General features: G+C 42.4%; 1 protein-coding gene across 1 annotated transcript; it reads right to left on the reverse strand.

Annotated features, from left to right (window-relative positions):
- Positions 1-165: 165 nt before the first annotated feature.
- On the reverse strand, positions 166-10,983 carry ildr1a (immunoglobulin-like domain containing receptor 1a). Its single transcript, XM_052545824.1, has 8 exons — positions 10,885-10,983; positions 9,930-10,098; positions 9,459-9,608; positions 8,865-8,984; positions 8,055-8,201; positions 6,226-6,351; positions 4,898-5,529; positions 166-1,015 (listed from the first exon to the last, which is right to left on the reverse strand). The coding sequence occupies exons 1-8, from the start codon at positions 10,981-10,983 to the stop codon at positions 977-979; spliced, it is 1,482 nt and encodes a 493-aa protein (XP_052401784.1). The 3' UTR covers positions 166-976.
- Between the last annotated feature and the right edge of the window lie 2,179 nt (positions 10,984-13,162).

Genomic DNA, 13,162 nt, shown 5'->3' on the forward strand with positions numbered 1-13,162 from the left:
TTTGTATCACTAATATAAACTTTATCATACATTGTTGAACATGTGTTGCTACACATAATGTATTTTAACTTCCTGTTGCTTTGAGAAACTGCCTAGGTTCTGAAACCATGAATGATCCTGTGATCTGCTGATAATACTGGACTGAGAAGATCAAGAAACACTGAAGAACATGAAGAACTCAGGATTTATTTATGCAGATGGAAAACTGTCTGCAGGAGACACACAAGACATGCATAAACATGAATAAACAGGCAGTTCTTTACATGTGCACAACAGAAACAAACCCTGCCATCATCAGTACAGACTACAGAGGCTGTTCACAAGCAGAGACAGAGTTTATATAGACATGAGGCTGACGAATGACTGATGTTTAACTTGGATGCAGTAAGCAGTTCTGTAAAAGACACACAGACTCTATTTACAGAAAGAGTAAAGAAGAGCTTGACCTGAGTTTGATCAATAAAACTAAACACACACCGGATGTCTGCAGAAGTTATTCCTTGTGTTTATCTAGACACAGACTGAAAGCACTGATGTTCACAGCCAGTTCCTTCATAACGAGTAAGAAGCACAAATAACTTATTACAGATCTGATAATTAGCATTTAATGCAAACAAGAGTCTCATACACATTTCTTCTGATATATTGCTTTATATCCATCTGCTGTGGCATTACTATAAACTCAATATAGTAATAAATACACTGACACAAAAGAAGTTATATTTACACAGATAAACCTAAAACCCAAGCAACCTAAAAAAAACTATATCATTAAAACACAACTTCCTGTAACGTCATTACTAGAAGATATTCATATTCACATTAATATAAACTGCTCTGCACAAAATATAAAAAAGAAAATCAATGATCAGTGTTCAATGAAACATCCTTCAAACATGTTTGATAAAATAAATGTGCTTTGTTCTGTGCACATGAACACAGAAACCTCACAGAAGTGTGTGTGCAGCGCTCCGCATCAGATGACTATACTGGCACCGCTCCGAGAACTCTTATCCTGCAGAAGAAGAAGAAGATCAACATCAACACACCTACAAGATCAGCAGCAGACAACCGTGTGTGTGTGTGTGTGCGTGTGTGAGAGAGAGAGAGAGTGTGAGTGTGTGTGTGTATGACTCTCTGTCAGGGCTGCCAACTTTTGAGTTAAGGTTAGGAGATTTAGGTCTCTTCAGAGCAAAAGTGGGCGTTTATCACATTGTAGGTGTTTTCAAACTGCGGGGTGTTTCTAAATCATGCAATCAAAATGATCCCCCTTACCCATAACCCTAAACCTAACATCACTATGACGTCAGGCAATCAGGTATCATGGTCAAAAACACCCTGATCTGGTAACTCCCTTTACTTTCCTTGCAGGTTAGAGTGAGATTTTGGGGGCGGGGCTTTGTTTATGGGGGAGGGGCATGGCATTATTTTCTTCACTGTCCCTGACACTTTAGAGAACATAAAAGTCACTAGTCACTTGTGCAGCATTGGTCTGCTCACTACCTCATTCACCATGGAACTGACGTCATTGCACTACCTCATCAGTCAGTTAAATAAAACAACTGCTCTTGGTCACTTGTCACTTTAACCAGACTTAAGATATTTGCACTAAAAAATCTTTTAACTGCACTGTTGTTCACTTCATTGATTTGCACTATATCGGTCATTTACCTTGCGCTGCTTTATTTAACTTTATTTTGAACTTATTTTTAATTTTATTATATGTCTTTTTTTTTATCCCTCCCTTATTGTATAGTTGTATCTACATTTTATATTTGATCTAGTTACTTTTTAGGCTTTAATGTTAATGTTATCTGTATGCACCGGGGTCTGAGAGAAACGCAATTTCGATTCTCTGTATGTCTGTACTGTACATGTGGAAACTGACAATAAAGCAGACTTGAACTTGAAAAAAAAAAAAAGAAAACAGAAAATTCAAATTTATCCATACTGACACCACCACTAGTCAAATATCTGGACATGATTGATGAGTTGTGATTGATATAAATAAAATCATTTTAATATGGGATGTGCTTCACATTCTGTTCTTAGAAAACAATAATTAACATTAACTGTTAGGCATGTACAGATATTTGTCATCTGGAAATGCTTTTGTAATGTTATTTTCTGATAAAGTTATGTAAAATAACTGCTCAGTGCTGCAAAACAAACAACTCTGCTAATGCTAACTTAACTCTATATAAACTATGTAACATCACAGGACTATTAGTTACTAGCCTACACTGGACGGAGTCACTGACCTGCCTGCGTTCACAATTCACACGGCACAGATCGGAGGGAGAACGGATGAATACACAGTTTAATGGAATAAATTATGTATTTCCCTCACAATTGTCACAAAAAACTCACTACACTGTCTGTGTGGTCTCTCTGCGTGTGGCTTTGCGAGATCATGCGGCGCGGTGTTTTTATCCTCACTGCTGCACGAGTCTGCGTGAGAATATGTGTGTGTGTGGCGTGAGAGTGTGAGAACTGGGTCAGTTGTGTGAGTCTCACGCTGAATACGAAAGTGTGTATGTGTCTGTGTGTGAGACTGACTCTGTGTGTGTGTGTGTGTGTGTGTGTGTGTGTGTGCGAATGAGTGAGTGAGTGAGACTGTGTGTGTGTGTGTGAGTGAGTGAGTCTGACTCTCTGTGTGTGTGTGTGTGTGTGTGTGTGTGTGTGAGTGTGAGTGAGTCTGACTCTCTGTGTGTGTGTGTGTGTGAGTGAGTGAGACTCTCTCTGTGTGTGTGTGTGTGTGTGTGTGTGAGTGAGTCTGACTCTCTGTGTGTGTGTGTGTGTGTGTGTGAGTGAGTCTGACTCTCTGTGTGTGTGTGTGTGAGTGTGTGTGTGTGACTCTCTGTGTGTGTGTGTGTGAGTGAGTGAGTCTGACTCTCTCTGTGTGTGTGTGTGTGTGTGTGTGTGTGTGTGTGTGTGTGACTCTCTGTGTGTGTGTGTGTGAGTGAGTGAGTCTGACTCTCTGTGTGTGTGTGTGTGTGTGTGTGTGTGTGTGTGAGTGTGAGTGAGTCTGACTCTCTGTGTGTGTGTGTGTGTGTGTGTGTGTGAGTGAGTGAGACTCTCTCTGTGTGTGTGTGTGTGTGTGTGTGTGAGTGAGTCTGACTCTCTGTGTGTGTGTGTGTGTGTGTGTGAGTGAGTCTGACTCTCTGTGTGTGTGTGTGTGTGTGTGAGTGTGTGTGTGTGACTCTCTGTGTGTGTGTGTGTGAGTGAGTGAGTCTGACTCTCTCTGTGTGTGTGTGTGAGTGTGTGTGTGTGTGACTCTCTGTGTGTGTGTGTGTGAGTGAGTGAGTCTGACTCTCTGTGTGTGTGTGTGTGTGTGTGTGTGTGTGTGTGTGACTCTCTGTGTGTGTGTGTGTGTGTGTGTGAGTGAGTGAGTCTGACTCTCTGTGTGTGTGTGTGTGTGTGTGTGTGTGTGTGACTCTCTGTGTGTGTGTGTGTGTGTGTGAGTGTGTGTGTGTGTGTGTGTGAGTGAGAGAGAAGCAGAAGATCTCAGTGATTATGAACCGTGTGCTTGTGTAGTTAAAGACAGAGTGGTCCAAACATCAGTGTTTTCTAACAGAACACAGTTAAATGTAGAAAGCTGAATGAACACATGAGCTCAAGATTAGTGTGTGCACTAGAGCCGTGATCATCAGGTTCTCTCGCAGGATCGGAGAGATCTTCACTTGAACAAAATCATTGTCATTAGAATTACTTTCTGACAAATTCATCAGATCTCATTACGGTTCGGTGTTCACCTCTTTTCTCAAATTTCCTTCCAGGTTTAAACGAGAAATAAAGAATCCACCTTTTTAAGTTCACTGTAGAAAAAAAGGCTTATCTTGCATAGTATTTTTGTCCCCTTTGTAGTCAAAATATCTAAAAATTCATAATTTTGTTTCTCTACTAAATGCAACTTGATTTATGTTATGAATAGATTTAGTCTTGTTTCCTGAAAAAAAAAAGAATTGCATTTGGTTTAAAACAAGTAAAATGATCTGCCAGTGGAGGGAAGGAAATTACTCTTAAAGCGAGATTTACATTTATTCATTCAGCTGACACTTTTATCCTAAGCGACTTACAAATTCTATACATGTCAGAGGTCGTACACCTCTGGAGCAACGAGGGGTTAAGTGTCTTGCTCAGGGACACATTGGTGTCTCACAGTGGATTCGAACCTGGGTCTCTCACACCAAACGCATGCTTCTTATCCACTGCGCCAACACCACCACCGAGATTATTTTCTGCACCCCCTGACAGATATTTTGACTTGTTTTACAGTGTTTTTCTTAAATTTTAAAAACATTGCCTCTTTTTCTAAACACACAAATCCAAGAGATGCACAAAAAATGCAAAATACCTCACATCTATTCCAACAGAAGCACTGCATTCAAAATATCACGAACATCTCAAAAGCAAACATTTTTGCCATAATATTAATCCCTGATAGTTTTATGTGTGTTACGTAGAGAATTGTGTTTTGTGCGTTTTGCAAAAAGTGTTTTCTGAAATTGAAAACCGAGTCAAAGTCTGTGAATGGTTTTGTAGATTTGGTGTTTCTTCTGTTTGAGTGTCAGCTTTCAGAAACTGTGTGACAGGAAAGATTCTGTGTTTGAGCGGATGAAAAAAAAACTGTAAACAAAATGCACGTCATTTAGTTTTTTTCCCCAGGAAACAAGATTACATATCTTACATCAGTTTGCTTATCTAGTTAATGCATCTTGATTTAAGAATTATTAGATATTTTGACTAGAAACAAGACCTGCAGTGTTTTGCAGTGTTATCAGTGTGGCTTCAGATGTTTGGATCACTTTATATCTACTCATGACACACGAGTGTGATCAGATGAGATCAGCAACATTAGAAAGCCGTGTTAGTGAAGCTGTGGACAGATTCTTACGGAGAAGTGCTCAGGACGCTTCCCAGGCTTCTTCCCCGGCTCGTACTCGCTGTAGCTGGGAGGATAATGTCCTCGAGTGCCTCCGCGTCTGCTGTCCTCGTCGTTAGCTGAGCTCCAGGAGCCGCGGCGGGGCGCGGGGGGGTAATCGTCTCGTCTGGGGCCCCGGCGCTCCGCGGCCAGCAGGTCGTCTCTGGAGTGAGAGCGGGGCGGGTACGCTCCGGGCCGGATACGAGTGTCCAGCATGTCCTCCTGACTGTAGCTGCGCTGGACGGACGGCCGAGGATAGTGTCGGGACGAGCCGCTGGAGCGGGCTCCTCGAGAGCCGGGCGGGGCCCTGCGGGAGGCGGGGCCGTCGTCCAGAGCAGAGAGCATGCTGGGAGGCCCGGCGGAGAAGGGCACGCGCTGGGGCATGTGTTGGGGAGCAGGAGGAAGGTGCTGCTGTGGGATGGAGGGCTGTGGCTGGAGCATCGGGCTGGAGACGTCCATGCCACGCATCTGGTTCTCCAGATAGTCCAGCATCGGATTCGGCCCCTGGGGGCCACCGTTACCGTAAACACTTGGAGGAGGCATCGCTGCCATGTGTGGAGGAGGCAGCGGCACAGGCGTCATCCCACCTTTGCCTGATACTGAGCCTGAAAACACAGAGATGGATCAGAACAGTGCTGGACAAAATCATCAGAACACTAATATTATCAGCAGCTAAAAATGGTTTCAAGTCAGTTATTTCTATCTTTTGCTGTAGTGTGTCAGCAGGAAATATCAGGTTTTTGTCATTAATTGTAATAATGTAGTGAGGAGATGTGATCTGATCATCATCAGTCTGTCTGGAGTCACATGAAGAAACAGAACACACTGAGACAGACTCAATCCAGAAGAACTGTGTCTCGCTTCCAGAGACTCTGCTCAAGTGACCGAGGACAAATGCTGCTTTAAACACACAGGATGCTCACACACAATTTGGATTTCATTTAGTTAAGTTAATACATTTAGTTAATTAATAAAATCTAGTCATTATTTTTGACGCCATCCTCACTTTACAGCATTATTTTGTGCCCAAAACTGTGCACAGTACTGTAGCTTTGTAAATCTACGGAAGAACCATAAAAACGAATTAGAAGTATGCAATTCATTTTGGAAATGTTAGCCTTTTTCAGAAGTTATGTTCATTTATTTATTTTTGTTAAAACACTATATGAGCCATAAAAACCTGATGATCAAATACACTCATTTAAGGTTTAATAAACCTTACATAAAACTATAAAATATTTTTCCCTACTATTTTGTCAGGCTTTAGATGGTTAATGTATCCAGATGCAGATTGTTCTGACCTGGGTACATGGGGTTCATCTGGTACAAGGAGCTGTGGTTACTCATCGGGGCGTACATGGGCTGTCCGTTCAGCCACGGAGTCATGGCCTTCTGAGCCTCCTTCATCATCCTGTGCTGCATCACCACTGAACACACAACACAGCAGCACACACGGATTATCTCTTTAGCTGTGTGTGTGAGTGTGAGAAAGAGTGAGTGAGAGTGTGTGTGAGGGAGTGACTGTGAGTGTGTGTGTGTGAGAGTGAGTGTGTGTGAGAGTAAGTGAGTGAATGAGTGATTGAGCGTGAGAGTGTGTGTGTGTGTGTGTGTGTGTGTCTGCGCGAGTGAGTGTGTGGGTGAGTGTATGTAAGTGAGAGTGAGTGAGTGAGTGTATGTGTGTGTGTGTGTGTGAGTGAGAGAATTAGAATTTTCGGAGAGTGTGTGTGTGTGTGCGCGAGTGAGTGAGTGGGAGTATGTGGGTGTGTGTGTGAGAGAGAGTGAGTGAGAGAATGTGAGAGAATTAGAATTTTTGTGTGTGTGTGTGTGTGTCTGCGCGAGTGAGTGTGTGGGTGAGTGTATGTAAGTGAGAGTGAGTGAGTGAGTGTATGTGTGTGTGTGTGTGTGAGTGAGAGAATTAGAATTTGTGTGTGTGTGTGTATGTGCGTGCGTGCGCGCGCGAGTGAGTGAGTGAGTGAGTGTGTGAATGGGAGTGTGTGTGTGTGAGTGAGAGAGAATGTGAGAGAATTAGAATTTGTGTGTGTGTGTGAGAATGGGAGAGTGTGTGTGTGTGCGCGCGAGTGAGTGAGTGAGTGTGAATGGGAGTGTGTGTGAGTGAGTGTGTGAGAGTGTATGTAAGTGAGAGTGAGTGAGTGAGTGTGTGTGTGTGTGTGTGTGAGAGTGAGAGAGAATGTGAGAATTAGAATTTTCGGAGAGTATGTGTGTGTGTGTGTGTGTGTGTGTGTCTGTGCGCGAGTGTGTGTGTGTGTGTGTTGTGAGTGTTTGAAAGAGTGTGTGAGTGAGAGAGTGAATGAGTGAGTGAGAGTGAGTGTGTGAGAGTTAGAGAGAGTGTATGAGTAAGAGTAAATGAGTGAGTGAGAGAGTGAGTGAGAGTGTGTGGAGTGAGTGTGAATGAATGAGTGAGTGAGTGAGTGAGTGAGTGAGAGTGAGAAAGTGTGAGTGAATGTGTGAGTGAGTGTTTGTGAGTGAGTAAGAGAGTAAATGAGTGAGTGAGAGTGTGTGGAGTGAGTGTGAATGAATGAGTGAGTGAGTGAGTGAGAGAGTGTGAGTGAATGTGTGAGGGAGTGTGTGAGTGAGTGTGTGAGTGAGTGAGTGAGTGTTTGTGAGTGAGTAAGAGAGTAAATGAGTGAGTGAGAGTGTGTGGAGTGAGTGTGAATGAATGAGTGAGTGAGTGAGAGTGTGAGTGAGAAAGTGTGAGTGAATGTGTGTGTGAGAGTGAGTGAGTGTTTGTGAGTGAGTAAGAGAGTAAATGAGTGAGAGAGAGAGTGAGTGAATGAATGAGTGAGTGTGAGTGTGAGTGAGAAAGTGTGAGTGAATGTGTGAGTGAGTGTGTGTGAGTGAGTGTGTGCGAGTGTGAGTGAGTATGTGAGTGAGTGTTTGAGAGGGAGTAAGAGAGTAAATGAGTGAGTGAGAGTGTGTGGAGTGAGTGTGAATGAATGAGAGTGAGTGTGAGTGAGAGAGTGTGAGTGAATGTGAATGTGTGAGTGAGTGTGTGAGAGTGTGTGTGTGTGTGTGTGTGTGTGAGTGAGAGTGTGTGAGTGTGTGTGAGAGAGAGAGTGAGTGAGTGTGTGCGTGTGTGTGTAAGAGCGAGTGAGTGAGTGTGTGTTCTAACGTTTAGCGGGGCAGCAGCAGGTGTCTGGGCAGCAGGGGCAGCGCACGTAACAGCAGCACTTCTGCGGACAGCACTGACAGCAGCAGATACACAAGAGGAGGACGAGCATCAGCGCACCGAGGATGATGAGGAGAACCGTCAGCCAATCTAACACAACCAACCAAACACACATTCAGACACACTCCGCTCATCTGCACAGATCAGTCCAGGGTTACACTCAAGTCTGTTCTATAAAGCAAAAAAATATTAGCATTCTAGTCTTGTTTCTACTTAAAATATCTAAAACAAGAGAAGCAAAATGGTGTAACATATTTAGTCTTGTTTCCTGGAGGAGTGAATTTTGATTAAAACAAGTAAAAATATCACTTATCTACTAAATGCAACTTGATTTAAGGGTTAGATTTAATTTTTAGGGTTAGGAATTTCTCTGATATGATTATTCTATGATTTCTCTGAATCCTGTGTTGATGCAGCTGGTGAACAGACTAACATTCAGCACAACGCTGCCATTTGCTTTGCTTCCTTCAAGTTTAATGATTTGACAGATTATGTGTGCTGATTTTAGCAATCTTTGGTAGGTTATGTGCCAATGGGGACCTTTTAAACATGAGGAAAGAGAACTTTTCAAGTCTTTCCTTCAAAGTTTGCTGGCATGTAACTCAAAAGACATTAAAGATTACTCTGTTAATCTGGACACAGAATGACCCAGTTATAAGCAGACTTTGTACATTCATGATATCTGGAGTCTTGTTGAGCTGGAGAGTGTTTACTGGACACACTCCTGTGTTAGTAATCAGGTCATTCACATACGGTACACGATGAGTTTCATCTCTTGGTCTGAATCTCCTCCTGTGTCTCCAGGTGCTTCCACAGCGCAGAAATACATGCCGTTATCCCACCACATCACGTCCTGAATGACCAGATCAGCCTCTGACGGCACACACACACACAAATCTCATTTAAACAATCATTCATAGAAAAGAAACTTGCAGACAAACCCTCCCAACTTGATCAGTCAGGTCTCCATCAGTTCACTTTGCAGCAGGACGGGCGATATACCGAAAACCTTTTATCTTGCTATTTTCCAGATTTTGTATATACCTCTAGATTTTTGCATGTGATCTAGGATAATTAAAAAGGTGATTTTCTTCTGCACCAATAAAAAAAAAAAGATTTGGATAGAATAGCTATTGAAAATGTTTAGTGGAAGACGGTAAAAAAAAAAAAAAAAAAAAGAAGAGCTAGTGACCAAATCCTTTTATTTGCTCAGGATTGATTCTCACTATTGCTCAGGTGGTTTACATCCACATCTGTCTGTGAAGGTCAGCAGCACTCCTCAGACATGAACGAAACACTAAAGTACAGTCTCACTGCAGTAGCATATCACGTCAAGCATCCACTCACTGTTCTGGATGTAGATTTTGCGGTCTCTGTACTCGTTTCCCAGCACTGCCTCGTTGGATCCCAGTTTCTGAGCCACGGTTCGGACGGTGCGCTGTGAGTCCACGCAGTCATTAGCAGGGTCTCGACCCAACTGAAGAGCCGACTGGTACGCTATAGCACAACAACATCAACACATGCACATTAGCACTGGACGGGGTGATGTGATGACAACAATATCACTGCAGCGAATTACAGATCGGGTGTTAAACAGGTCATTGTGGCTCAGTAGTAGTTCAATCCTAATTCTACTCTGGACACAGATCTGATGCTGAATCTGTACACACAAATGAGTTTCTGTTTTGTCCACAGTACTTCATGAATCCACTCATGACAAGTGACGTATCGAAAACAGAGGAAGCATCACCATCTCCATCACAGCGCATCTATGTCTCACACAGACAGAATAGAAGAAGATGTGATGCTAAACTCTACCTGTGGAGTAGTAGTCCAGAACCGGGTCTTTGCAGAAGGACTTGTATCTCCAAGTGACCACCACATTCTGCAGCGAAGCAGAGGTGGAGTAATCACAGCGCAGGGTGACCGATGCGAAGAGAGTCGTGCGCCTCTCTGTCTCCGAGAGAGTGACCTGTGGACAGAACACCTGAGAGAACAGAAGCGAAAGTGTGTTAGTGTGTGTTTGAGAGAGAGAGAGAGAGAGAGAGTTACAACAGAAACACACACAGGCTGCCAAACCTGTAAAACTGGTCATGAGACAAAGAGAAGGAAATTCTTAACTAGTTCCAGACAATTTCAGCATTAGTGTCTAACATGTTTATAAAGAGGAATGTTGGGCAAAATATTTGTGGAAACGTAATTTCTTTGAATCTCTTGCTTTTTATGAGAACTATCAGCCATGATTTGTATGTCTGTGTGTTATTTGTTTCTCTTTTTTATTTCTCTACACTGTATATTTTCATATTCGAGAGTGCTGTTTTATACATGTATAGCCCATCAGTCTTCCGACGTTTGTACAGGTTTTAAACTGGTTTCTTTGTGTCAACAATCGTTGGTCACGTGATCGATACTGACGCGCACAGGTGACACTTCTACCTGTTTCTTTGATTAACCTTCACGTAGTCATTGAATTGTTGGCTTTCTGTCGGTGAAACGGACAGCTGTGTGTGTGTGTGTGTGTGTGTGTGTGTGTGTGTGTGTGTGTGTGTGTGTGCGTGTGTGAGAGAGAGAGATGTTCCGTGTAAAGATCAGACTCACCTGAGGTCAGGAGACTCAGAAGCAGCGCAGACACGATCATGATGATCTGATAAACTCCAGAAACCACGAACCGAAACAGCGCGAGTGTAAATCTGATGAAAGCGGAGCGAGAGCGGCTCAAAACGGCATTTTCTCCAAGAAGCTTAAACGTTTTTAGTTGTGCCTCTCAGAGTACTGTTTGTGTTTCCTCTGCTCTCCTTTTCCTCCCCTCGTCATCTTTATCATCATCATCATCATCATCAGTACTCCACCCACTAAAAGTTGCACCACACATCGCGCATGCGCACAGGTGTCTGCGCGCACAGGTAACACGAGCAGACGACGAAACTTCAGTAAAACAAAGTAAAACAACACTGTTTTCTTACTATGATCAACATCACTGTAATCACTAATAAAAACAATAGACGCCATCACAGAATCTGTAATGGTTTTACTGGTTGTAATGGCACAATAGTATTGGTTTTAATGGTTTCTGTGAGTCTCTACTAGTAACTGGTCATCTTCTGTTGGTGTCTTGTTAAAACCAATAAATCCTCATGGAATTTGTCCCAAAACACGCTACAAAAGTGGAGGGTTTGTAATGTTTTAATGGTATTTGTAGAGGAAACCATTAGAATTTTCTATGAGGATTCTATTTTTTTCAGCAGTGATGTCACTTTTTAATGTCATATTTAATATACCATACCATATCAACTTTATTTGTTAAGCACTTTACAACAACCAAAGTTGACCAACGTGCTGTACAGAAGAAAATAAATAAATAAAATAAAATAGATAAAATAAACATATGTACCATTTATAACCACACAATAAAAGCATTCAAAGTAACAAATTGAATCAAGTAAATAAAGTCGACCTCTTACTAGGTGTCAAAAGCCAAAGAGAAAAGATGGGCTTTAAGAAGGGTTTTAAAAACAGATAAAGAAGAGCCCTGCTTAACATGGAAAGGCAGATCATTCCATAGTTTAGGGGCAGAAACAGCAAAGGCACGGTCCCCTCTGAGCTTACGCTTCGTTTTAGGCACAGTCAGGAGCAGCTGATCATCTGATCTGAGAGAGCGGACGGGTTTATAAGAGTGTAGAAGCTCAGAGAGGTATGGCGGAGCAAGACCATTTAGTGATTTAAAAGCAAATAACAGAATTTTAAAACGGATCCTAAATTAAATAGGCAGCCAGTGTACTGAAGCTAAAATAGGGGAAATGTGCTCATGTTTATGTGTGCCCGTTAAAAGACGTGCTGCTGCATTTTGTATCATCTGGAGAAGGGTGATGGAGGACCCACTAACCCCCACATATAGTGAGTTACAGTAGTCCAGCCATGTAGTTACAAAGAGATGGATTACGATTTCAAAATTTTGTCTTGACAGAATTGGCTTTATTTTGGCCAGCTGCCTTAAATGAAAGAAGCTTGATTTGACAACAGCTTTGATCTGACTGTCAAATTTAAGCTCAGGGTCCACTTTAGGAGCCCAGATCTACAGGCGGGGTCCCAGTGGTGCCTCCGAAAACCATCACTTCTGTTTTTTTATCATTAAAAAAAGTTCAGAGCCATCCAGGCCTTTATGTCGTCGAGACAATTGAGTAGTTGTCCAACAGAGTTATAATTTTTCTTTTTAAGAGGTACATAAATCTGACTGTCATCTGCATAACAGTGGAATGAAATGCCATACTTTCTAAGTATGGAACCAAGTGGAAGCAAATACAGAGAGAAAAGTAGAGGGCCGAGGACTGAGCCCTGTGGGACCCCACACAAGAGAGGACTAGAGGAGGATACAGAGTCACCTAAGCTAACACAAAAAGTTCGATCCGCTAAGTATGACCTAAACCACTCCAGTGCTATGCCACTGATGCCCACCCATTGCCTTAAACGTGAACTCAATATTTCATGATCCACTGTGTCAAATGCAGCAGTTAGATCTAAAAGCTCAAGGATAACACAGTCACCAGAGTCAGTAGCTAAAAAGATATCATTAAAAACTCTTAAAAGAGCAGTTTCTGTGCTGTGCAAGGTCTTAAAACCGGACTGGAAAACCTCTAGAATATTATGTTCTTCCAAAAAGGCCAATAATTGACTGTACACAATCTTCTCCAAGATTTTTGAAAGGAAAGGCAATTTGGAAATAGGCCTGAAATTAGCAAGAACTGACGGATCTAGAGCAGGTTTTTTAATCAGAGGATGAACTACTGCATGTTTTAACATTTCAGGGACCACACCCGAGGTCAGACTACTATTTATAACTGCTACAACAGATGGTCCTACGGTGGGGAAAACCTCCTTAAATAGTCGAGGAGAACCCGAGGTCTTCAAATGACCAACAACCTCCTCTGAAGAGGAAGAAGTCACCAGCTCAAAATGATCAAAGGCAGCCGAGCAGGGGACAGAGATTGAAGGGTCTGAAGCTGAAGGTACAATTTGAGACCTAATAACCTAATATCTATTATGTCTGATATGAT

This window comes from Carassius gibelio, chromosome B1 (genome assembly GCF_023724105.1).
Source record: "Carassius gibelio isolate Cgi1373 ecotype wild population from Czech Republic chromosome B1, carGib1.2-hapl.c, whole genome shotgun sequence".
NCBI classification, from domain to species: domain Eukaryota; kingdom Metazoa; phylum Chordata; class Actinopteri; order Cypriniformes; family Cyprinidae; genus Carassius; species Carassius gibelio.

Excerpts from the sequence above, each read along its gene's own strand:
- ildr1a (XM_052545824.1), bottom strand. The coding sequence starts at position 10,983 with ATGTGTGGTGCAACTTTTAGTGGGTGGAGTACTGATGATGATGATGAT. Across the intron at positions 5,530-6,225 it reads GATGAACCCCATGTACCCAG|GCTCAGTATCAGGCAAAGGT; the intron begins GTCAGAACAATC and ends CTGTGTTTTCAG. Across the intron at positions 1,016-4,897 it reads AGCGTCCTGAGCACTTCTCC|GATAAGAGTTCTCGGAGCGG; the intron begins GTAAGAATCTGT and ends CTTCTTCTGCAG.